The 25,284-nt window shown below is 44.3% G+C and overlaps 1 protein-coding gene across 1 annotated transcript in view; it reads left to right on the top strand.

Annotated features, from left to right (window-relative positions):
- Positions 1 to 24,277, top strand: part of LOC107203705 (vascular endothelial growth factor receptor kdr-like) — a 71,344-nt gene extending 47,067 nt beyond the window's left edge. Inside the window, exons 19-25 of the mRNA XM_033514175.1 lie at positions 84 to 195; positions 4,558 to 4,657; positions 5,421 to 5,526; positions 7,424 to 7,548; positions 7,774 to 7,852; positions 11,216 to 11,310; positions 19,147 to 24,277. Coding sequence (XP_033370066.1) covers positions 84 to 195; positions 4,558 to 4,657; positions 5,421 to 5,526; positions 7,424 to 7,548; positions 7,774 to 7,852; positions 11,216 to 11,310; positions 19,147 to 19,351 — 822 coding nt within the window. The 3' untranslated portion in view covers positions 19,352 to 24,277. The remainder of the gene's footprint in view (positions 1 to 83; positions 196 to 4,557; positions 4,658 to 5,420; positions 5,527 to 7,423; positions 7,549 to 7,773; positions 7,853 to 11,215; positions 11,311 to 19,146) is intronic.
- Positions 24,278 to 25,284: the final 1,007 nt, after the last annotated feature.

Here is a 25,284-nt window from a genome sequence, read left to right as displayed (position 1 = left end):
GAGCTTCAATTGGCACCCTCAACTTGGGCTTGGGCAGATCAGTAACAGCACATCTGGCAACCTGTTGTGTCTCTGGCTTTTAGGCACGGCTTCCACTCAAGTGGATGGCTCCAGAAGCTATTTTTGACAAAATTTACACCACGCAGAGTGACGTGTGGTCTTTCGGAGTGCTGCTGTGGGAAATATTTTCTCTAGGTAAGAATGGTTTCAAACCCTTTTTTTTTCCCCTCTAATTTATGGCTGCTTAGCTAAGAAAAGCTTTTAACAAGAGGTGGTCATGCAGGGCAGTGTTTCTGTATCACTGAGGAGAAGTGCACAGTGCAGATCAGGTGTAAAATAAAGCCAATTTCAAGGAGAACTCCACCTGACAAAGGACATGAAAACACTGGGGAGGGAGATCAAACATCCAAAATCCTGGACTTAACATTTGTACTCACTGAAAGCAGCAGAGCCCAGAGATAAAATGCAAGCCTCTGCTGCTGGGGGGGAGTGGGAGATTTTTTGGAGAGCAATGAAGTTTCCTGTCAAACCATACCTGGTGCAGGGAGCCCCAGAGCTCCAGGGCTTCAGAGTCACCCTGCTGTGGGCACAGGGGCCCACACAGATTTATCCCAGCTTGACCATCCACCCCACAAAATCAAAGATTTTCTAGCTGAGAAAAATCTCTTGGCAGCAGCTGCTGTTGGGTTGGTGCAAGGACCAGTGCTGAGCTCAACCCGAGCCCTTTTGGCAGCAGAGCAAGGGCAGACCATGGGCTCTTGTCTCTGCATCATTTGCAAACCACAACATTGCTAAAAGGATAAAAATGATGTTCTTTATGTGCTCGAGATTTCATCCCAGGGTGCTGTTAGAAACCTCAGCCTCGCTGAGCTCTGGTTTCTGTGCAGATAAAGCTGTGAGCCCTGGACAACCTTCCCTTCACTGTGCTGCTCTCAGATCCTCCTTGCAGAGGGGCAAGATTCGTTTTCCTGAGGGAATTTTGGAATGTCAGCTCTGGCTTTTTAATCAGCATTTACAGACAAAAGAAAACAAGAAGCATTGTTAACTTAAGCTGCTGGATTTTAAAGCAAATTCTAATCTCTTTCTATCTTTAGCTCATGGATCAGTTGAGATTAATGATTGGGCTCAAGATGCCAAGTGAAAATGCAAAGTCTGGAGCTGTTTCTATCCTAATCTTTACTTAGGGCTGGCTACAAAATCATAACCTGCTCTCAGTCCAAGTCTTTGATGTGGACTTTTCCCTGCTCCACATCTGCACACCGAGCAGAAGGTTCACACTTGAGTGGTTGAAAGAAGTGGCAGCTCCTGCTTTCCCTGGGGTCCAGCCCTGGTGTTGTTATTTTGGGGTGAGCCCTCCATGGCTCTGTAACAGCATCACCTGCTGCAGCTTCAGAAACAGCACAGAAAGGCAAAGCTCCAGAAGCACCAGGTTTAATCAGATTATTCAGGAAGATGCTTTAGCATCAGCATCTAGAGACACACTCAGGGGACAGGCTCTCCCCTGGGAACCAGATGAATCCAAGGAACTGCAGGAACAAACTTTGTGTCACTCCCAAAGGTCCTGACAGAATTTAACAGATGGCCTTTAACTCTGAACACTACTACGAATTAAAACCCACTCAGTGAAATCCACCTCTATTTTAATCTATTTTTTAAAAAAAAACATTTTAGCTGGGTTCTTTTAGCCCCTTCTAAATTTGTAAATCTCCCAAACGGCTGCAGGGGCTGCCACCCGTGCAGCAGCCTCTGCCCTGGCTGTGATGTAGATCAAAAAGTGCTTTTTCACTTGGTGGCACAGGCTCAAAACCAGTCATTTTCTCTGAGAGGGTTTTTCATCCAGCTCATCCAGGCATGCCTGTGGTTTGGCACAGCTCACATCTGCAGCTCAAACGATAAATATTTAATTAAGGATTTGTGTCACTGATTGAATTCTGTCATAGAAAAGTTTTACAGATGGTTGAGAGCCACGGGATGGAAGTTATTTATCGTTGCCACAGGGTGTGTTTTGGCTCCCATTTACAGCTGCTGCTCTCACTGGGTCCCACAGACAGAGCACCCTCTAAAAAAAGGGAAAAATACTGATTAGGGAACTGCAGAGTGTAGATTGTGTCCTGGCAGGGTCAGGAGCTGAGTGAAGGACAAGAGGCTGCCTGCAGGACTGGCAGCCTGGATCTGCATTGGTGATGCACAGGGAAATCAGGACTTGAGGGAATATTCATTTCCATCTGGGGCTGAGTTTGCAATGAGCTTTAAATTATTCAAATGGGGTCAGCACACCTTGTGTCAGGTGGTGCCAGCAGTGTTTAACACATCCTGAAATCACTGGCAGAATGTCGGTGTCTCCTGCAATTTCAATGTGAGCTGTTCCAAAAGCAATCAGAGATAATTATGTAAACAAGCAGTGCCTGGTAGTAACATCAGCATCTCATTATCCCACTAAAATAAAACCAAGATCAAAAGAGGGCTCCATATCCAATGCATGCCACATCTTTGAGCATTTTGAAGGAGATTTCCCCTAAGGAAAACATCCTGTGTAGGCCTTACACCATATGTTCCAGCCTACATTTCTCCCAAGCTGTCTCAGCATTCCAAATCCAAGTTATCAGACTTATCCCATAGTCCAGATAAAGACAGTGCTCAGTGAGAGTGGGAAAGGGAGAGTTCCTTGTTTTTATGATCTGAGCTGCCTCCAGCTGGTAGGAGGCCAGCACTGGCCAAAATATAAACTACCAAAAGATCCTGAAGTCAAAAATGAATCATAGACTCACAGAATGTTCAGGGGTTGGAATGGATCTTCAAGATGATCCCAAGCCCTCCTGTCATGGGCAGGACACCTCCTACTAAACCATGATGCTCAAGGCTTTATCCAGCCTGGTTCTGAGCACTGCCAGGGTTGGGGCATCCACAGCTTTTCTGGGAGACCTGTGTCAGGGCCTCACCACCCCCAGTAAAATATTTCATCCTGATATTTGACCTAAATGTCCCTTCTTTCAGGTTGTCCCATTACTCCTTGTCCAATCACTCTTACCCTTTGCCTTCCCTGTATTTGCTCTCACCAGCATCTCACAGTTGATCTGATCTGTGGTGTGAACAAAGAGAGAGAACTGGGATTGTGAGAGAAAGAGGAATTCTCCACCTGTGAGATGAGCAGCTCACTCCCAGGTTATTCTGAGCATAATGAGAGGCCACAGGCAGGGCTGGGAAGGAAAATCTGGGTACAAAGCAGAAATGATGGTGCTGCCTATCTCCAGCTCACATAACTCCAGGAAACACTGCCAGTCCTGTGCTCTGGTGCTTGCACATCCAGGGAATTCAGAAGTGCTGTGGGGAAGCATCCCTGGGCTCTGGATGTCCTGGGAGCCCATTTGTGCTGAGATTCCTTCCCAGGCAGTGCTGGGATCTCGGCTCCCCAGGGCCCACTGAGCTGTCAGGTTCACAGAGCAGAACAATCCTGGAAGCAGCCACGTTTTGGCCCCTTCTTCAATGCTGTACCCAAAAGATTTCTGCTGCTCTCGTTGTGCCCCCAAGTGCACAGCACATGATGGTGTTTCCAAATGGGGGGAAAAATTGCAGGAAATATGCAGGAATGTTGTAGACAGTAAATCATACACAGATTCCTCGAGGGCTGGATACAGATTCCATTCAATCTCCTACGTTAAGACTTGATTAAATTGTTTCCAAATTCATCATCCAGCCTCTGGGATGTCAGAAGGGGTGTGCTGCATGGGAAGCCTTTGCTGAGGGAGGGAAGTTACAAATCTTTTAGTGTTATCCACAGTAAATTCAGTAACATTTCAAACTTCAGATTTCTGAATTTTCCCCAAAGTTAACACAAAGCTCCCAGCCCTTCACAGCATCCAACCTCTGCAAAGCAATTCCAGTTGCCACGAGCTGCCCTGCCAGGGTTCAGCCAACACCTGAGTGGCACTGGAGGAAAACAGCAAGGAGCACGTGGCCAGGAAAGAGAACAAGGCTGAGAAGCTGGAAGGTCACTGCAAGGAGGATGTGCAAGTGAAAATGCAAGTCCAGTAGTTGGTGAACCAGGAGAGGAGCACTTCCACACATGGATTGAACCAAGGTTCTCGTGGGCCTTGGCAGGATCCAGGTGCCCACAGCCCCCTCTGCTCTTACTCACAGGGGTTCTAAGGCCATGAAGGATGAGCAGGAATTACTCACTCCCTGTGTATCCACTCAGTGCAGGATATTGTTTGGAAAGCATTGAATGAGCTGGAACTTTTCTACCGCTGACCAAGAGATACTTTAAAGTCTTAAATGAATAAAGTCCATTTCTCCTCTGCCTTGTTTTACCTTGGAGTGGTCCTGACTGTATCAAAAATGCAGAGGAGACAGCTGATTGAAATCTCTGAAGAGGCAGAGTGAGTTTGTAAGAGGTTTCCAAATAAAAAACACAGATTGTGAGTGACTGCAGCTCCTTCACTCGAGCTCCTTTACTGGCAGAGCCTTCCAGGGTAAGCTGGAATGCTCAGCAGAGATCAGCATTCCCTGGGCTGGGCCACAGGGACTGTGCCATCCTGGATCCCTCTCCTTCTCCCCCAGGTGCCTCCCCATACCCTGGAGTGCAGATAGACGAGGATTTCTGCCGGCGGCTCAAGGAAGGGACCCGGATGAGATCTCCAGAATATTCCACTCCTGAAGTGTAAGAGCTGCTGGGAGCTGCTACATCTCACAGAAGAGATTGGGTTTAAGTGGGGACAGGGGGAGACCACAGCTGTGTCACAGAATGATTCACACAGACACAGTTCAATGTGTGATAGGGGAAAAGATGATTTTATTTTGTGCCTCCAGGATTTATAGATTCTCAACAATGACCAGGGGTTGGATAGTTAGGCTAACACCTTCCAATCACACTGGTCATGCAAAATGTCCATCAAAAGACGTTTCTTGCAAAGAATGCATACACATTTACGTTTATAGTTACTTTCCTGGGAAAGTGGCTAGAAACTATCAAGGTTTCATTTTCAGGGTGTCACAGCTGGCTATTTTATTTTCAGTAAAGCTGTGATTGAGTATATTTTGGGTGTCTGACAGCACCAATGCCAAGGACAGCCCAAGTCAGCCTGACCTTTGCCAGCAAGAAGATGCTCAGATACCCCATGTCAGCTGTAGTTCAGACTTCAGATGCTGTGACAGAAACCCAGCACCCAAAACCAGGACTTATTTCAGCAGTGTCAGCAGGGCCCAGCAGCCAGACTTTAAGTTAGGTGAAACCCAAAATCCTGCAGGAATATGGAAGTGGAAAACATCCAACATGGAAACTAAAACAGGATTTCAGCACGTGGAGATCTGAACCTCTCTTAGTCCAAAGACTGACCAAACCAAGCAGCAGTGGAATGAAACAGTTTGAAAGAAAAGCTCCCATCCTTTCCCATTCCTAATCCCTGTTGTTTTTTTCTCTCCAGCTACCAGACAATGCTGGATTGCTGGCACGGGGTCCCCACGGAGAGACCAACGTTCACGGAGCTCGTGGAGCGCCTGGGGGATCTCCTCCAGGCCAACGTGCAGCAGGTACAGCAGGGCCAGCCCCTCACTAGAAAAGTGTCAAACTTTATTTTCTGGTTTGATTCCTGCACTTCTCTTCACTCCTGGATTTCTTGGTCTCCTCTGGGAGACTCAAAGAATTCCTCCTTTGGAATTGTCCTTCATGGGGAGTTCCGCTTATCTCAGTTCTCTGGGTCAGGAAGAAAACTCTAAACCTCGTTAAGATCTTGTTTCTTGTGTTTAATTAGGATGTTATCAAAGATTTGGCAGGTCTCTCCAGATTTTCTGCACAAGTTCAAATCACTACAGCCTGGCTCACTTTGGCTCTGAAGGCTCAAAATGGCCCCAAACTACTCAGTTCCTTTATCTTTATACTCATTCTTACCCAATTAACAATAGACACGTTAATTATTTTTATTAATGATGCAATGACCCATCATCTGTGAGCTGCACTGTGACATTTTCTATCACCTCCTGTCTTTCTATCATCTATCACCTACCTTTCTATCACTTATCAATCACCTCCTGCTACCCAAAAACCTCTGGAAGAAGAACATGAAGAAGAAAGAAGAAGGAAAAGAATATTCTAAATCCTCCATCTTGTCTTCTATTTTCTAAATTAGTTTAAACTCTAAACTTTAACTTTTTCACCCAATAAAAAAAGAAAAGAAGTGAAGAAAACTCTCTAATCTGCACACTCACACTTTCAGCTTTTCTATCTGACTGTAGCAGTTGTGTTCATGTAACTCCATGAAAACACAGCCATGAATTTCATGTTGTGTGAAATTCAGTGTTCTCCTGGATGTGGGAGGCAGAGACCAGAGCCAAGGGCTCACACTCTGTGTCTCAGACCCCAACAAAATGCATTTGGAGTGTGTTCCTGTGCAGAGGTGAAGGATATTAAACACCAAAATGACATTTCACTTCCTAGCACAGCTCACTAGGAAAATGCCTGCTGGGATGAGTAAAGACAATGTTAACTCCTCAAATGTTAACTTTGCTTCTGATTTTCCTCCACCTCCTGAATTTTGTCTCTCATTTCCAACTTTATGTTCACCAGTGCTTCTGGGAGCTTTACAATTATGCAGCTTAAAGCACAGAGAGGCAGGTATATCATGATTAATTTCATAATAGCTAAACCAGCTGGTTTTTTCTTCAATAAAAAACAATCAGATCTGTTATGCAACTGTCAATTTAATTGAAGAAGAAATCAAACACTCTCCTCCAGCTCCTTCCTGTTTGTAAACAAATTTAGTGGAGCTGAGTTGAAGAGGGCCCAGTCTGCAACATGAAGAGCTTGTGAGTTTGATTCTATAACCAAAGTAAATTAAGGAGACATAAAAATCATGATAAGGGAATTGGGCACTTAACTCAAAATTAAAAACAAAGAGAAGCAGAGAGGAATTTGGACAAATAGTTTCAGGAGATAAAGGCAGAGTCATTCCTGATGATTGCTGCAGGGGGGTAATGACAATGCACAGCTCATTACCAAGTGCAGCAGCAGTTCCTGGGAAGGACAAGAAATTAAATCCTTTCAGGCTCCCACTTTAAGGCCTTCCCAAGCTCCTGAAGTTGAGCAGAAGCAAGCAGTCTGTCCATGGGCCTTTGTTTCTGACCAGGACTGGAATATCCAAGCCCATCCCACACCACGGGGTTCCCAAAGTGCCTCGGTTTCCTCACAAAGCCTCCTGCACTTTGTACTCCTGTAGTTCTTGGATGAAGTGTGCATTCTAACTTCCACAACTCCCCCAGGGTGTGAGGAACAGGAGAATCACCTTGAACAAACATCACAGTTATGTTAAATCACAATTTAATCCTTTCTCATCACAAAGCTCTGTAGGATACAATAACCTGTCACATCTGAGATGCAGCACAAAATGAACTTTACCAGCTTTGTGCTTTTTTTGTGTTATTAATTTCATAGGATGGCAAAGACTACATTCCACTGAACATCACCTTGTGTCCAGATGGAGAATCCAACTCCAAAACCTGCCCTGTGGAAGAAAACTTGAGCAGTGGAGTGAATCGCTGGAGTGCAGTGGAAACTGGGTGAGAAAAGCAGATACAGGGTGGGGAGGAAAGAAACATTTCACTGTCTGGTGTCCTCCCTTCTCATGGCTGGTGGAAGAATCAGGCAGATTTGTCAGGGTGTTGGTTATTAGACACAAGAGGTGACAAAAGAGAAGTGCTCCAGGACAGGGGGCTGTGTGAGGATGTAACTGGTGCAGCACCTGCCTGTGGTTTGTGCTGACCCCTCAATTTTCCTGCTTTCAGTAACAGCAGCAAGAAGAGACCCCTGAGTGTGAAGACATTTGATGAGGTGCCAGTGGAAAAGGAGAAAGTGATGCATGAGGTAAGAGAGGTGACTGCATCCTTCCCCAGCAGGTTCACAGATCACTCGTCACCAGCACCAGAAACACTCATTAGAGCTTTTGGAATCTGTTTGGTAGGGGAGAACTTTAAATCAGGCTGAAGATTTGGCTCTGGCATCTCACACCCATGGCTGTGTGACAACAAAGAGAGACCTGCATTTCTCTTAAATAATTTAAAGAGAAGCTCACATGTGATTGCCCTGGCTTTGATCAGGCTAAGGGGCTTTATATTACATATTTCAAGATGTTTATCCACCATAAGAAAGTGGCAGCTTGTTCAAATGAACTCTTTGAGGGAAATGTGTCCAGAATTCTGGACATTCTGGCTGGCCAAGACAGCAAATCACTTGGTGAGGGTGAAGGTGTTCAGTTCTGGGTAGACAAGAACAAGATTCAAGATCCTGGTCTTGATTCCCTGGATTTTCCTCTCTGCAGGTGAATGTATTTATTACCAGTTTAATGCCATTGCAGGGTGGGAGAGTGTTAAAGCATTTAATTTTCCCTCCAGGGGAAAACAAAGGCTTGTTTTGTTACAGAATGAGGGTTCTGCTTGTTGGCTTCCCCTGAAGGTATGGGTTGGATTTTCTTATTTAAAAAATCCCCAAGAACATCTCCTGAATTCCCTGTGTGGTCCAGGCAGCCCTGGCTGCAGCTCCACGTGCTGTCCCCACCTGCTGCCCCAGTGGCACCTTCTGTGTCCCTAAGGAGGGACCTCTGCAGGGCCCAAGTGCTCCAGGAGGATGAAAGCTTGAATTGAAGCTGGAATCCCTGAGGAATTCTCCTGCCCCAGGAGGAGAAGTCTCAGGTGAGCCAAGGAAAGGCTCCAGCTGAGGGTCCCTCCTGGACAGAGCCATTGCTCAGAGCAGCTCCAGCTTTTCCTGGGAATATTCCATGTCCTTGACAAGCACAGCCTGTTTCCCATTTCTTCTCTGCTGAGCACAGACTGAGGCCCATTATTGCCTTGTATTTTCCCAGATGGAATTTCTTTCTCCTTATCAGCACATCTCAGGGATTAGGCAGCTTAGAAATTTCCCTGGTTCCTGCATCTTCCCCTTGCAGGATAAAATCTGTCCCTGTGAACCACACAAAGGCATTTGCTGGATCAGTGCAGTCTCAAGAGATTATTGCTGCCAGCACCTGCATTACCTGCCTAAGAGCTCGTGGCATTTTCAAATAAACCTTTACATGAGGGGGGAAAAGGTTCCAGAAAGGGTGATAATAAATGTTAATAATAAATAAATAAATATAAATATAAATATAAATATAAATATAAATATAAATATAAATATAAATATAAATATATAAATGAATGTTAATAATAGATATAATTGTATAATAATTATATATTATATATATTTTATAGAATATATATAAATATATATTTTATATAATTTATTATATAAAAAAGGGTGATAATACATCAGAAGATTAGACATAAATGTTAACAATAAATAGAAATCATGATATCATAATTATATATTTATATATATTAATATATATATTGATGTAGATATAAATTTATTTACATATATTTATTATATATAATAAATATATAATAAGATATATTTATATATATTTTATATTTTTATATATTTGTATATTTTATAATATAACAAAAAAAGGATGAGAATACATCAAGAGATTAGAAATAAATGTTAATAATAAATAGGTATAATTATATAATAATTATAAGTATATATATAATATATTAATATATATTTATATATTTGTGTTTTATATAATTATATATTATATATTATTTTTATATATAATGTAATGTAATATAATGTAATGTAATGTTATAATATTAATATAATATAATATAATATAATATAATATAATATAATTATATTATATTATATATCTTTATATTTGTATATATATAATATATCTTTATATTATATATAATATATATACATTTATATATAATATATATTATATATATAATATAGTATATATAATTTATATATAAATTAGATATAATATATTGTATATATTTATATTACATATAATATATTGTGTATATATATAATATAATATATCCTTATATTATATGTTATATACAATATTAATAAATTAAATTGAAATGAATTAAACTGAAATAAATTGAAATTAAATGGAAACATTAATAAATGTTTCAATAAGGGTCTTTCAAATTAAAATCAGTGTGTGATCTACTTTTGGACAATGGAAGTGTACTTTGGTTATTGAAGTTTTCTTAATTATCAAGCCTGAATTGTCATTAGGTCATTATTTCAAAGAGCTCTGAATGCTCCACCACACCTTCCTGCCATTGTGCAGTTATCTGCAATCAGGGGAGATTCTTTTAGCAGAGAGGTGGAAGTGAAATCAGAGCAGCCCCCGGATAAAACATTCCTATTCCTCCTGTCTGAAGGGGAAAGAGTCAAGATAAAATCCAGGGACAAGCTGAGGCTTTGACAGACCTCATTCATTCAGGATTTCACTTTAGAAACTCATTTTTGACCTGGCCTTATTAACAACTGATAGATGACCAGAGCATGTGTAAAAAGGCTTTTTCTTGTTATTTATTGTCTGATGAGATTATTTTTTACACCTTGATCAGTTTGACTGATAAAATAAGAGTTTCTCTTCTATGTTGAGGGCTTTTGCTGTCTTGGTTCTGACAAATGCACAGATGAGCAACTTTCCAGCATCACAAAACACTTCAAGTGCAAAGAAACACCCAGATCATTTAATATTATTAAATTACTTAAAATGAGGACTGTGATGTCTGTGTATTTGTATAAACTTAGCACAAAGTTTAACTGCAGCCTTGAGATTCAGCTTTAAGTGCAGCAGAATCACAATCCCAACTCTAATCAAGACAGTTTTGTTGGAAAATTCATAAAAAAAATCCCTAAAGGCCAGGGCCATCTATCTTGACAAAGAACTTGCATTTACAAAATGCTGCTGAACTTCCACTTCCTTCAAACCCCAGTGTTTCTAATTGTGGATTTCCAGTGGGTATTTAAGGAGCTTTTCTTTGGAGGAGCCCAGCCAGAATTATTGGATATATTCTTTATGAATCCCAGTCTATTCATATCTCAGCTATCCTACGTACACAGTGCCCATATGTCATGCTTAATATCAGTTTCCAATTTGAAAATGTCAAATTATTTTTTGATATGTTCATTTTAAGGGTGCTCTTTGGAAATGCAGATCAAAAACTTTAATGTCATAAAAACAAGGGAAACGTTCCCAGGCTCCAGAGCAGCATTATCAGGAAGACTTGGATAAAAATTGATAACACAGGCCTTGAGAAAAGAATATCCTGCAGTCCCAGGTTCCAGATATCCCTGATGTTCCTTCCTTTTGCTCCTCAGGAGTCTGACAGTGGGATGGTGCTGACCTCAGAAGAGATAAAAAGCCCCAAGAGGTTGGAAATCCGTTCCTGGCCCTATGGGATCATGGCTCTGGCGTGAGTACTCTGGGGGATTTCTTTTTCAGACACTTCTTCCTTTCAGAGAAATTCTTTTGGAATTTGCAGTTTTGTTTCTGCTGTCAAAAAGAAACCTCTGGATATCCAGGCAAGCTAAGAGGAGATGAACTCTGAATTTCAGCCCCATTACCAGAAAACCCTGGAAATGCATTTTAAGATCGAGGGGCACCAGATTCTGCAAATGGGAAATGATGGGATGAAAAAAATGAGAATATTGAGGTCTAATTTAGCTGTTTGTCCACTGCCTCCCCAGTGCTCCCTCTTGGTGATGGAGCAGAGTTTGAAGAACTTGATTCATTAATCCAAAAGCTGACATTTGTAATTATACCAGTGTGTATATTTAACTCAGACAGAAGGAGTGGCATCTTTGCAGCTCATGGGATGTGAGTAAATTTCAAATGCTTGAGCACAGCAAAGAGCAGTCCAAGAACTTGAAAGCAGTGCCTTTAGCAGAGCCCTGATTGCTGCATTTGCTTTATCATCACTGAGAACTGCAGAGAATTCCCTGAATGCCACCACCTCCATGATCCCTGGGCTGTGTTCACAGCTGGTTTACAAACAGAGCCTGGACAGGGTTTCCTGTGTGTTCATCCACTCATGGAACAATACAAGGTTAAAAGCAGATTTTTAGCTTTTTGCTCACAGTTCTTTGTATTTCAGTACCAAGCACTCAGGCAGAGGTGAGCCAGGAGTGAAAAACTTCTCCACCCATTTTACTGATTCAAATGTCAACATGGAGAATTTCAAAGAAATCTGCCCAAAATATTTTAAAAACAATTATTATGTAGCAATGAATTCCATGTCTATTCAGTTAATTAAGCTAATTACTACTTGCCTAGATTTTTCTCTGTAATCTACTGAGATTTGTATGAGTTTTCTCTGTACTGAGGAACTCCACGACCTTTCCCAGCAGAGCTTTTGTTTGTTCTACACCAAGTCACCCCTTTTCTGCATTAAAGAGAAGTGAGGGATGAGAAGAAGCCTGGTTTCTGGATATTCTGGATATTCTGGATATTCTGGCAGAGTTCCCAGCAGAGGGCATGGTCAGAGTGTGGCAGTTTGGAAGGGGTTGACTCTCACTCAGAGAGAAAAGCAGATGGAAAGGCCTTGCCTTGTCTTTTGGTGCCTTAGAAGCATCAATTCCCTGCTGTTTGAAGGCAGGAAAGGAGGAAAAGAGAGAAAAAAAAGGAGGAAGAGGGAGAAGGAGAGGAGGAAAAGGGAGAGGGAGAGGAGGAGGGAGAGGGAGAGGGAGAGGAAAAGGGAGAGGAGAAGGAAAAGGGAGAGGAGGAGGAAAAGGGAGAAGGAGGAGGAAAAGGGAGAGGAGGAGGAAAAGGGAGAGGGAGAGGAGGAGGAAAAGGGAGAGGGAGAGGAGGAGGAAAAGGGAGAAGGAGAGGAGGAAAAAGGAGATTTCATAAGGAAAGGTGGACAACACTAACAGAAGCATTAGAACACTCTGGATGGGAGTGTGGCCCTGGAATGTTGCTGCCCAGCAGTATTTTCCCTGTAGCAGCATCCCAGGGCTGGACCTGGTGGGATTAGCAGCAATCCCAACCCATTTCCATGCTTTTATCCCCTGCACACACCCAGAGCATTCCTGCCAGCACAATCCATTGCTATGGAGACCAAATGGCACCAGCAGGAAAAGCAGGAGCTCAAATGTCAGGAGCTGCATTGCTGTGATGCTTTACCTGGGCTGATTCACCTCTTTCCTGCACGGTGCCACGTTGGCACAAATCCAGCACACACACAGCAGCCTCCCAGGTGGGGTTTATCCCTCTGAGGATTCCTGTCATCACCCCTAAGCAGCTTTTCCCTTTTGCATTTCTCCTGTTTGGATAAAGAGCTGGCAGAGGAAGGTTCCCTCTCTGCCCTGTCTAAGCTTTCTCCTGAAAATCTGGAAAGTCAACACCCAGCCAGATGTAGAAACACAAAAATTCCATAACAGCCTGTTCTTTCCAGATTTCCAGGAAAACCTTCTGAACTGCTCTCAGGGCCACTGGGAGTGAATGAGGCTCTCTGGGGGCAGTGGATCCCTGCCTGACCCCACCACCAGGGCTCTCCCCACTTCCACTCAACCCCTCCATGAGGATTCTATCAACACTTCCATGGGGATTCCATCCAGCACAAGGTTCCTGAGCCCTTCTGTGGCCATCCCAGCAGAACAAGCTGTGCTGCTGTCCCATTTCCCAGGCCCATGGCACCCACCCAGCTGTGGCCACATCCTTCCCTGGGGGTTTGAGGTCCAGCTGAGAAAGCTTTTTTGTCAGCTGCCTTTTGGTTTTTTTTTGGAATCTCGCAGCCCCTCGTTGGCACAAAGAGCAGTTTTAAAGAGCAGAGCACCCCAAAGCCCTCTTGTTTGAGGACAGGACACCCCTGGGTGCCCCTGCACTGACAATGGACAGACAAGGCTCCAAAGCCTGTGGAATAATCCAGAGAGGTCAGAAGGGAGTGTGGGTTTAACAGGGGAGATAAAGTCACCCTTGTTAATGGTGTATCTCTCTCTATCAAAAACATTTACCCTGGATCCTTTTCAAAGTCTTTCTTTTCTAAAACAAAGCTGTTCAAAGGCTTAGCATGTTTTCTAAACCAGGGTGGCTGCATTTATTATTTTTGCCAAAATCTCACTGTTTATTTATCCTGCATTCATTCCTCTGTTGAGTCTAAAATTTGCCAACAACACACACCACAGAGTGTCAGTGTCAAGAGTTTAGTGAGGATGAATCTGATACTCTGGGCCTGGCTCACTGTTAGGCTGGACTAACCAGGCCTGAGCTTTTCCTACTGCTAAAACAGAGCAGGGAAGTTCTGAGTATTTTATACAGCTGAAGTAGAAAGTCACAGCAGTAGCTGCAGTGAGAGATGGAAAGATTGACTGGGATAACAACATTGGAATCAGCATTCAGGGAAGCACAGGGAGCACAGAGGGATTTAATGATGGGATGACTCTGGTGTCAGGTTCCATCTCATAATATTATCAGGCTACTGCCAAGCCCTGCTTTAAAATCCTCCCAGAGACTCTATAATCAAGTTATTGTTTAAGATGACAAAAGGTTTGGTATCTGCTCAGCTGTCCTCCCCCAGCTCTTCCCCTTCTTCCCCCAAACCCAATTATCCTCTGTTGCTCAGAGCCCTGATCTGGTTCTGGCCCAGGCCCACGAGATCAGCTGAGGCTCAGCTGATCCACTCTGGGCTCTGGATGCTGCATCCTCATCCCATCACTGAGGGCTCTGCCTTTGCCAAAACAAGCTGGGCCTAAGGCAAGGCAGGAATACTGAAATGGTGGATTTTGCTCAGGAACAGCAGGCATTTGTGTCCAAACACAAAGAACACAACAAAAATACAGCCAGGATTGGGCTGGAATCCTTTCTCACCTTCTCAGAGAAACGAGGCATGGGAACATGTTTGCTCCAGGGCAGAAATAATAAATACATTTATTGTGTCGTGCAGCAGCTTGCACTATTACCTGACCTGAGCTCTCCAAACTACAACTTGGAATGAGTAGCTACTCAGGAGTTATGTAAACCACCTTTTTTACAAGGATTATGCACTGTGCTTACAGTAGCAAGGACTAGAAGGGGAATTGTGGATTTGACTGCAGTGTTTTCCATCCCACTGCTTTTGGACAGGGACAGCTGAGCAGCCTGGCCACACCTGTGAGGGGACACAAGGGTGGCTTTGGCCTGGGAAAGCTTTAGAACCTGCAATTTGTATTTAAAAATGCTTCCAAACAATGAATTCCTGAGCCCAGCCCCTCGAGTCCTCCTTGCCAGCAGAATGCTGATGCACTGGTACTGCCAGAGGGGAGCCCAGGATGAAATTCCTCCTGCACAGCACTCAGTTGAAAATATATTAAAGCAAACTGTGAATCAGAAAGGTAAAAAATACCCCTTTTATTTCTTTAATTGCAGAAAAATTAAAAGAAAAAAATAACCACTCTTACTCTGAGCCTCATTAAACACCTTTGAAAGCTCCTACAAAGCCCTGAAGCTCCTACATGTTATTAGGAGATGGAGTCATGAGACAAACTGCTCTACTTGGCAGCAATCAGCCCAATTTCTCATCTTTCCCTAAACACAGCTTCTGAACATGGCCAGGTTTCCTACATGGACAGAAAAGTCCATTAGTTTTTCCTACTGAGAGTAAAATTCTCGTGTTTCTTATTGCAGAGCAGTAGGAGCTGCTGCCCTTGGGGCTGGGATCCCCCCCTGCTCAGGGGGATTTTCCTGCAGCCATCCTTCTTTCTCCACAGTCCTCTTCAAGTCATTGACCCCAAAATTTAGATTAACTGAAACTGGCTCCATCTTCTATAAAATAAACAGCTCCACTAATGGTTTCCCAGCTCTTTGATGATTTCAGTGTTTTTCTACCTCCAGAATCTGTGGTTTGTACAGCAGGAAGAAAAAGCCTCAGTAGGTCACTCAGGCCTTCAAGCTACTGCAGGATTATCCTCTGTAGCATCTTCTAAACAATTTTGGCACCTTCAGAAAGCTGAAAAATTTGTGGAAGATTCCTCAATATTCAGGCTGTGTCCCCAACCAGGACACCTTGTGCAAGGACAAACGAGTTCTCAGGGTGGTCACTGCGATTTGTGACAAGTCTGGGTCAGTGGGCAGCTGAATTCCAGCTGAATTCCAGCTGAATTCCAGCTGAATGTTGTGGTTTTCCCACCCTGATCCTCAGGGTAATGGTGGGAACCCTGACAGGGGAGCCTGGGCTGGGATGGTTTTATCCAAACTGAGCATCTCTGATGGGCTCCTCAGCACTGTGGGGTCTGCAGAGAAAGAGCAGGGAGGAAACCCCTGGTGGGCAGGGCAGGGCCTGAACCAAGGAATTTAATGAGATTAAATTCATAGATGTTAATGAAATTAGTTCATTACATAACCACCAGTGACTTGTGGAGCTGCACAGCTGTGTGAGTAACCAAACCCCTCCGGTCAGAGAGTCTTTACTGGGGGTCTCTCTTTGCACAGGGCAAGTGGCCCAGGCCACAAAGGGGCTTTTGGTGTCCCCTGGAGCCCTGAGCAGCCACCACAGCCAGGGCAAGGCTGAGCTCTGAGGGGCTGGAGCAGTTCCTGGATGCCAAGGACAGATGGAAAAGGGCTGAGCAGCCTGAGCCCCAGGAGCAGCATCTGTACGTGCACAGCGTGTCAGTGGCAGCAGCATGAAAGGGGAAATGCAAAGGCCCACGGAGAGCTTTAATTAGGAAATGCATTTAGATGAAAGGAAGAGTATTGGAAGTTAATTGCATTTTGCTCTGCCATTAGATAGCAAGTGACACAACTTCCTTCTGACCTAAGCCAGCAGCTTTCTGTCTTTGGAGCAGAGAGGAGATGGCAAATTTAGGAATCCTCCAAAGCTCAGCCTGATTTCAGCAGCAGGCAGAGTTATTCCCCACACCCAAACTCCTGACCCACAGGGGCAGGAACCCTACAGGAACACTTGCAGGGGGCTGAAAAACTCCCACTGTTTGACCAACCAAACCCTAAGAACTCAGACAAGAATATAATATATATATTAAGAATAAATTAATTTTGGGAGCCAAATTAAACAGATACTCTCAAACTTCTCCTGTCTCCAGTGGCAACTTTAATACCTGGCAAATTGGAAACCAGAGCACCCATGGAATTGTCTGCCATGAGTCAATGGAACTGAGCAACAAAAATAGAATTCCATAAATAAGCAGTGAGGCTAAGTGTGGTTGCACTGTGTGGTTTATCTGCAGACAAACTGTGTAGAGGATGGACAGATGCCAAATCTGTAGGAAGCACAAGGAGTTTCCACTCATGTTTCTCTCTGGACAATGAGGAAAAACTTAGTTGTGAAAGCAGAGGGTGCTACAGTTTTTGTTGAAGTTCTGAGGGTTAGTATTTATTTTAGAATTTCTGCTCTGGTTTGGTTTCAATGCCTTGTGCAGGTGTGAAAGCACAGAAAGAGCAGTTTTGTTCTAAAACCTCTGCAGCAATCACAGAACCCCATTCTGGACATGCAAGACGTGGTGGGCTGGCTCTTACAGCTCAGGCTCACTTCCCAAAGCTGGAGATTCAAACCTGCTGTGCAAAGCCAGCCCAGCACACTAAAACCAGACCCTAAATGAACCAGCCACGTCCCTCTGCAGCTGATCAGAGCCTCAGCTGTGTGTTGTGTGAATTTGGCTGCACAGGAGCTTCATGAGTGATGTAGGAACATCACCACACATTCCCCCACAGCAGAGAGCTGCAGGGGTAGGTAATCCACAGATGGAGCCTGCAGGCTGCTCCTGTGGCTGTGCACAGAGCAGAAACCAGTGTTCTACTCCAGCCAGAGCTCTGAACACCTGGGATCTTTCCAAAACCACCACAAATTTTAAAAAACATTTATTTTTTTTAATATAGTGACACTGGTTTAGTCAGCCAGTGACAATATCTGCACCTTGTGGAAACCTGAAGCTTTTGACAGATTGACTTTCCAAATTCAGAGGCAAGAGAACACAACTTGTAAAGTCCCAACAGCAGAACCCAGCAGGGCAGATTTACCCTTTGCAGCTGAAAGGAGCTGTGTGTGGCCATCCAGGCTGCTCTCTCTGCTGTGCCATCCCAAAAACACCTCACACACACAGCTCCTGTCCTGGAACTGCTATTTTCCTATTCATGGCTCTTGCTGCCCTCCCTCCAGTTGCTGTGTCTGGCTCCTGGTTTGTTCCCTGGAGCAGGAACTGGCTCTGCTTTCTTCCCAAAGCACCCCAGTGAGCAAATGAGCAGCTGCTGGGGACTGGAAACACTGCAGAAGTGCCAGTAAAATGAGTGTAATGAATTCTACAATTATTTGATGAACTGTTGATTATTCAGATTTGGTTTTGGGTCATTAAAATGTAACTTGATACTACTTTAAACACATAAGAAGTACACTCACAAAGTGCTTGATTTTTCATTCTCCCAGTCATTCTGAGCTGAGCAGTGATGAGTCTGTGCCTGGGGTTCCTTCCCAAGAGCTGCAGTTAAAGGGTCCTGAGCAAAGTGCAGCAGCTCAAAAGCCACTCTCACTCTGGAATCCTCTGGAGAACCCCTCAATTATCCAGGCCTCTTCCCATGAATTGCTCAGAAACCGAGGTTGGCAGAACATTCTTTTTAAGGCAATGACAAAAAGAACCTTTTGAGTTCTCCACAGCCCCTGCTGTTCCTCATGATACAAATCTCAGGGTTCTCTTCTTTGCTTTTAACCCTGAGGCTCTGTGCCACCCTCCATCACCTGGAACAAGGGAAGACAGGAGACAAAAGCATCTGGAATGCTGCACAGCACTGTTCTTCACCAGCCCCTGGTCAGGAATGGTCAAGGGCTTGGGAATATCAAAGGGATTTTGCCCTGCACTGCCTGAGCCCGTTCAACACACACTCTTGCTTTCAGTATCGGTTTAAATTGGAGTCTGTCAGAGATTATTCAGTATTTCCTCCTTTATTATGCTTCAGGAAGAGTCAGAGCCTTCAGTTCTTCTTTCAGAAAAGTCAAATTTTTACTGACCTCTGTCAGAACAATGAGGGAGGATATTACTGTGTGTACAGGACAGGTGCCTTTACAAGTAAGAGATCTGTAGTGCACTGAAATGTGGTGAGCTGAAAGGACAGGGCAGCAGAGCTGGAACTACTCCCAAATCTACTTTTAAAACACAGAGCTATTTAAAATACCTATTTCAGTTCCCTCATCCAGTCAGCAAAATGTCACTGCCTTACAGGGTGCCAGAGAGGTAAACTGATATTTTTATATATTTACTCCTTAAAGAAATGATTTTGCCCATTAATTCCAGAGCCAGGCCGGATACATCCCAATGTTTGTTCCCAACAGGAGGAGAGCTGTGAGCAGGAGCAAGGAATCCATCCTGTGTGACCACGAGACTGTCAAGTACCAGCCAGCAGTGCAGGTGGAAGAGGACACCATGGACTTTCCCCTGGAGGACTCTGTCCTGCTCCCCATGGATCCCAACCTGGAATGCCACAGCCCTCCCCCAGATTACAACTCTGTCATCCACTACTCGGCCCCCCCAGTGTAAGCAGTGCCCCAGCACAGGCTGCACCCCAGCCTTGCCAGCTCTCCTGTGCCCCAGGGAGCCTGGATGAAACAGAAGGGAATTCTGCTGGGATAATGCCTCACCTGATTCTTCTGGCACGTCTTGGGTGTGATTGGAAACAATTTAAGAGCATCTTCTCTCTTCTCTTTTTAAAAGGCCTATTGCAAGATCTGCAGTGAGTTAATGACATTCTGTCAGAGTCCTAGAGGGAGGTGTAACCCTGAGGTGCTGCCACTCCTTCCCCTGGCTGGGGCTGTTCATTGACCCTGGCAGATCCACGGGTTCCTGCATTCCCATTTCACCCTGTGAAGGTCATGCCAAGCTGCTGGGAACACAAGATTCAAGCTGCTGGCCCTGGCACACCCTGCAGGGATTGGTTAGGCCAGTGCTGGAAGGGATCTGTCAAAAAACGTGAATGTTTTGGGCTTGGAGGAAAACTGAAATTGAAACACCCTCCCTAACCTGGGATTTCACCTCCTGTAAATGTTTCTGAAATGTTTTCCAATCCAAGCTATTTTGGTTGCAATTTGGATTTAATGATTTCCATTGCCCAGAGGATACACTCCTAAAGATGGCACAGCCCAGAGGAAGCTGGAAGTGCTGGTGTGCCTGCTCTTTTGGGCCAGCAGGGCACACAGTGTGGTTAAATCTGGTGCCCTGGGCTTTCCCCTTGTTCAAAAAGCAGTTTATTCTGCAGACATGCAATAGGGAACCTTGCTGGAGATGCATCTGTAATGGTTTCAAGGCAAAAATCAGTGCCTTAAGTAAGAACCTTCTCAACTCAAACAGAGTTTCCCAGCTCACACACATTTGTGTGAATGTGCAGAAAACTCTCGTTACCAGCATGAGAGTTACACAAAAACTCACACACATCCTTGAGGCACCAGCAGGGCAGCAGCATTTTTATGTTTCCTTTCTGCACACAGGCTATTTACTAAAACAACACAGAAAAGAGAAAAAAGCATTTCCTCTGGATTCTGTGGCTGGTGCCCAAGGGTTTCACCCTGGGGATCCTGTCCCTGCTAAGCTCCAAGCCCATGTGACACACATTTATCTCTGACTGTCTTGCCAAGGTAAATACTGGTATCATATGCAAAGCCCTTCCTGGGTTCAGGGTAATTCAAAGCTTTTGTTGCAGCAGGACTGAAAGGATCACAAATTCTCGCCTGTCAGACGTTCCCAGTGGGTTTTTGCCCCGGAGCTGTGTGTGGCAGGGACTGTGACAAGTGTGCCCAGGTGCCCTGTGCATCACCACAGCAGCCTCAGACATCAGCAAATAATCCCCAGCCTTTCACGTGCTCTGTAACAACCAGAGCCAGATTTAAAGTTTAGGAAGGGAAAGGTCTCCAGGTTGCGAGGAGAAAAAGCCAGGCTGAACAAGATGTTCACTGACAGCAAGGGCTGCAGCCTCCTGAGTTACAAACTCATCCAGAAATGGCTCCCTGTGCAGTTTCCTCCAAGCTCTGCACAGCCCTTTCCTTCCATGATTTGACTTCTCCAGCGGAAAAAAGAATTTTTCTTCGTGATTCAGACTAGAGGGGGATGGAATCCAAGCCTTGCAAAAGATGATGTTACCTTGGCAAAGACAGCTGCACACCCTCGCAGCAGCAAAGGAAGTTTTCTGGATGAGTGCTTGCAGTGGGCTGTGCTGAAGGAATCACAAACAAGCCTCAGGTATTGTCAAAGGGGAAAACAAACCTCCAAACCCCACACCACATAACTGTGAACTCTCAAGCATCTGAAGGATGGGCTCTGGGGAACTGCACTGCTTCTTCTCCTTGACTTCAGAGTCACTTATTAATCACCTGCAGTCCCTCCAGAGCCCCCTGCTCCTAGTTGTAGTTGTAGTTGTATGAGCCCCCCTGCTCATAAAGCTGTAGTTGCTTTATGGTCATTTTGCACTGCTTTGTATTTTAGTACCTATGTGTTAAGTAGAGCTGGTCATAGAAGAGAAGAAACTACTGGGAAAGAATTCTGGTGAGCCCCAGGAAGCTCATTGGATTGGTTTGTCATCAAACACTATTAACTATAGCTCTGATCAAGTAATCAATCAGTTCTTGTGGAAATAAATTATTGCTGAGGCAAAGGAGAAGAAGGCTCAGACAGAGTGTGTGGCACTGCTGTGGATGGGCTCGGCTGGAGATGTTTGATACTGCACCTTGAGCTGGAGGGTGAGCAAACAGCGTTGGAAAACCTTCCCTTAGGAACTCTGAAAAGTAGGAACAAAACCTGCACGTGTGCTCTGTGTTTTGAGGAAGAATGGGAAGCTCTGCTGGGTGAACAGGGCAGGTGGCCTCCCCTTCTCTGCAGGATGAGCTGCAGGGGTTTCTCTGGGAGCAGAGGCACGGGAGCACACCTGGGGAGCTCTTCTGGCTCTCAGCAGCAAACACCAGCCTTTCTGTGCCTCCTGAGAGGGTGGAACAGGACCCAGGCTCCAGTGCTCGAGATGTTTAAAGCCCTGGTTGCACTGACAGCCCCAAAACTGAGGGCTCCTCTGCAGTGGCAGAATCAAGAAGGTCCTGAGCAGATCCAGCGATGGAAGGGACTGACTGATGTTTGGGCAGCTGTTCCCAGTGTTAATGAGTGGAAGATTTTATTTTTTTTTCCTCCTTATAGTAAATGTAACAAGCAAAAGTATTGCCTGAAAAGTATTATTGAACATATTCTATTTTATTTACTAATATTTTGTTTGTCCTTCTCTTGCCTCCCTTAATTTAATTATTGTTCTCTTCTTCCAACAATGTATATAGTGTACCCTGTAGCAACAAATATAGTATTGCATTTATATGATAAAATTTGTAACATCTTAGTCCAAAGAGAAAGAAATACCCAGATGTAACAGAGTTAAGTATTGTACTAAACATTTCACTAATGCTTGCAGGCCAGGCTCCAGTTTACAGTGCCCCACTTGTGCCATGGCACAGCAGCTCTCTTGGCTGGGAGTGTCTCTGCCTCTCACTTCTTCTCCACATTATTTAGTTTCAGTTAGGAAACAGGAATCTGGAGGAATTTGGCAGGTTTATCTCATTCCTGGAGGCCTCACCATGTGAAGCTCGTGTTAAAGGTGAGGGATTTCCACGGCCTGGGTTTTAATTGGAGGCTGGTGGATTGGCTAGAGGATCAGAAGGGGTAAATTGTTTAAATGATGTGATGTTTATTATTTTTTCAGACTTCTCAGGGATTCTTACTCGACTCCTGTCTGCCAGCTGCTTTCTCTAACCCGAGCTCAGTGAGATCTGTATTAACACCAACCTTGGTTTCCTTTGATGGTGCTCACTCCTACTGGTTTTGTGCTCCTGCAAGCCCAGAGAATCAGGGCAAAGGAGCTCCGAGCTCTCCATGGAATTGTGTTGTCTCTTCTCCAACAATCACCTCCCACTTAGGTGTCCAAGTGCCTTCACCTGCATGTTCTTGTTCAGGCTGGTGCTTGTAACAATTTCCTGCCTCCTTTTTTTCTCTACTTTTCATCTTTTTCTTGTAATTTGCTCTCCCAGTCTCTTTGGATTGCTTTGCTCTGCCTTTTCCATAAGATCAGGTATAGGATCATTTCACTGCTGTTTATCCTGTGCTTGCAGAGGCTGAACTAGATAATCTAAAGCGAGATTTTCACATTAAATCCTCAATATATAGCCAAGGAAAACCAGTTTGTATTACTTTGTCTGGAAGTCTCTTTGTGCCCTTCCCTGAATGGGAGAAGCTTTTTAATCTACTGATTTTTCAATATTGCTGTCTGGAGCAAAATGAAGGCTGGTGACTGTGTGAATCTGATCTTTCCCAGAGTCCTTCCCTCAAACCATGAGGTTTCTGTAAGGTTCTCCCAAGTTATCCCCACAAGGAGGAGATCCCCAGCAAGACACATCCCAAGTATCTCCTTGGGATATAAAGGAAGTCAGCTAAAACTCCGAGTAAAGGTGTCAAACAAACGCCCTGAGTGCTGCAGGTGAACACACTGAGGGCTCCTGCAGACCCCCAGCTGCTCTGCCTGACATCCCCCTGCCACAAACTGTCCCTCCTCTCACCTGCTGCCCCAGAGCATCCAGGTGTTTCTCCCACTGGATTTGCTCTCCTGTGCACTCCAGGATCCCTAAATCCCACCAGCACCAAGGGGACACACCAGGAACAGTTTGCAAGCAAATGGCTACAGAGCAAGATAAGCATTATCAGCTTTCCCTGAGCACAGGAATTGCTCAGCATCACTATCGTACCCACAGATCAGCCTAGAGGTTTTCTCTTATCATACAATGAATTAAAAACACAAAAGGCAGCAATAATTCTCTTTTTCCTCCCTGAAAATGTAATGGCCAAACCCTGGGATCCATTTTTTACTGGGTTTTTTACTCACCACAAAAGAACAGAAAGAGTTTTGCTGAAGTTGTGGCACCAGCATCACCTTACACAAGTGAAATTCAGGGAGGACTTTGGGATTTGGACTCTCAGGAGTCAGGCAGTGCACAGGGGACTGTGGAGGTGTTGAGCCCAGGCACTGGGTGGTTTGTCTGACATTGTTATTTCCATTTTGGTGGAGATAGAAAGGAAAACTTGCTGGGAAAGGAAAGGAAAACCACAAGGGAGAGCAGTGTGGGATGCACTGAGCAGTGTCCTGTTCTCCTGGTAGCACTCAATTCATTTTCCCTCAGACCTTGAGTTGTCCAAGCAGCTGCTGAAAATTGGGGAAAAACCAGAAATTTGGGACCTACAGAAATAAACTGAGGGAAACTGGGAGAAGCCAGGAACTTGGGACTTACAGAAATAAACCAAGTGCCATGTTCAAACCACCAAGGAATGTTTGTCTGCCATGTTCCTGTGTGTCTGAAGAATGTATGCACTGAAAACAAGGCTTTCTTATGTAGTCAAAAATTGTACTGTATCTATTAACCAAAAAAATAAAAAGATTCTATATTTATACAGCCCAGGGCTCCTTTGTGTCATCTCTTGGTTTGAAAAGCGTTGTCCTTGAAGCAGAATAAAAATAAATAATGCAACAGTTTTGAGAGATTTTTGTGAGGCATTGATCTCATCCAAATTTCTACAGGGGGTTCCAAAGTCAGGACAGAGGCTGCCCCACTGCTCAGAGGGAGCTGCCCACTGCGTTTGCTCAAAAGACTCACAGAGCTCTGAAAAAAATGGGCAATTTTCTGGAGAAATGCACCAAACCAGCTGCTGCCAAGAGCAGCCCTTGGAACACAGACATTGTGTCTGGTTCCTTCTAAAATGTCTCAATAAATGGGGCAGAGAGAGAGGAGAGAATCACAGTTCTGCCTTCTCAGGACAGCCCGTGGTCACCAAAGCGTGCCAGTACAGAATGTGTGAGGATAATCTGCAGAGCATGAGGGCATCTGGGGCTTGTCCAGCCTCAAAACTCCAGAGCTTGTGTTGGATTTGGCTTGCCATAACACTCTAAAAAGAACACCATGAAATAAATACTTCCCAATATGTTACTGAATTCTCTTTTGAATAAACTCTGCACTGTTGAAATACAGAATATGAATATTCCGTGCTCTCCCTTTGTAGAGAAGGTTTCACATTCAGGGAAAAAATCTCCCAGCTCCATCCAAATGCAGCAGACCTGCTGCCATTTTCCTCACCAGGTTTTTCTGGGATACCATTCCCATTCCTCTTTCCACTTTGGTGGCACAGCGGGTAACTAGCAGCAAAAAAAAAAAAAAAGAGATTTTTTTTTTTAATTTTTTTTTTTAAATACCTTTCTATTTATGGTTTAAAATAAATACTGGTATTAGGAAACAGAAAAAGAAATGTGTTAGAGTTTCAGAGCCAATCTTCCATTAGCAGCCTTAAAAGTTATCGGGCTGTGTATTTTGCCAGTCACATTAAAAACTATGAAGCACTCAAGTCACTTCAAACATTTTAGTTTCTCTTCATTCCCTGTTCCAAACAGTCCCAGAAATGTGTCTAAA

This window comes from Parus major, chromosome 4A (assembly GCF_001522545.3).
Source record: "Parus major isolate Abel chromosome 4A, Parus_major1.1, whole genome shotgun sequence".
NCBI lineage: Eukaryota > Metazoa > Chordata > Aves > Passeriformes > Paridae > Parus > Parus major.
This window is presented reverse-complemented; position numbering and strand designations above follow the sequence as displayed.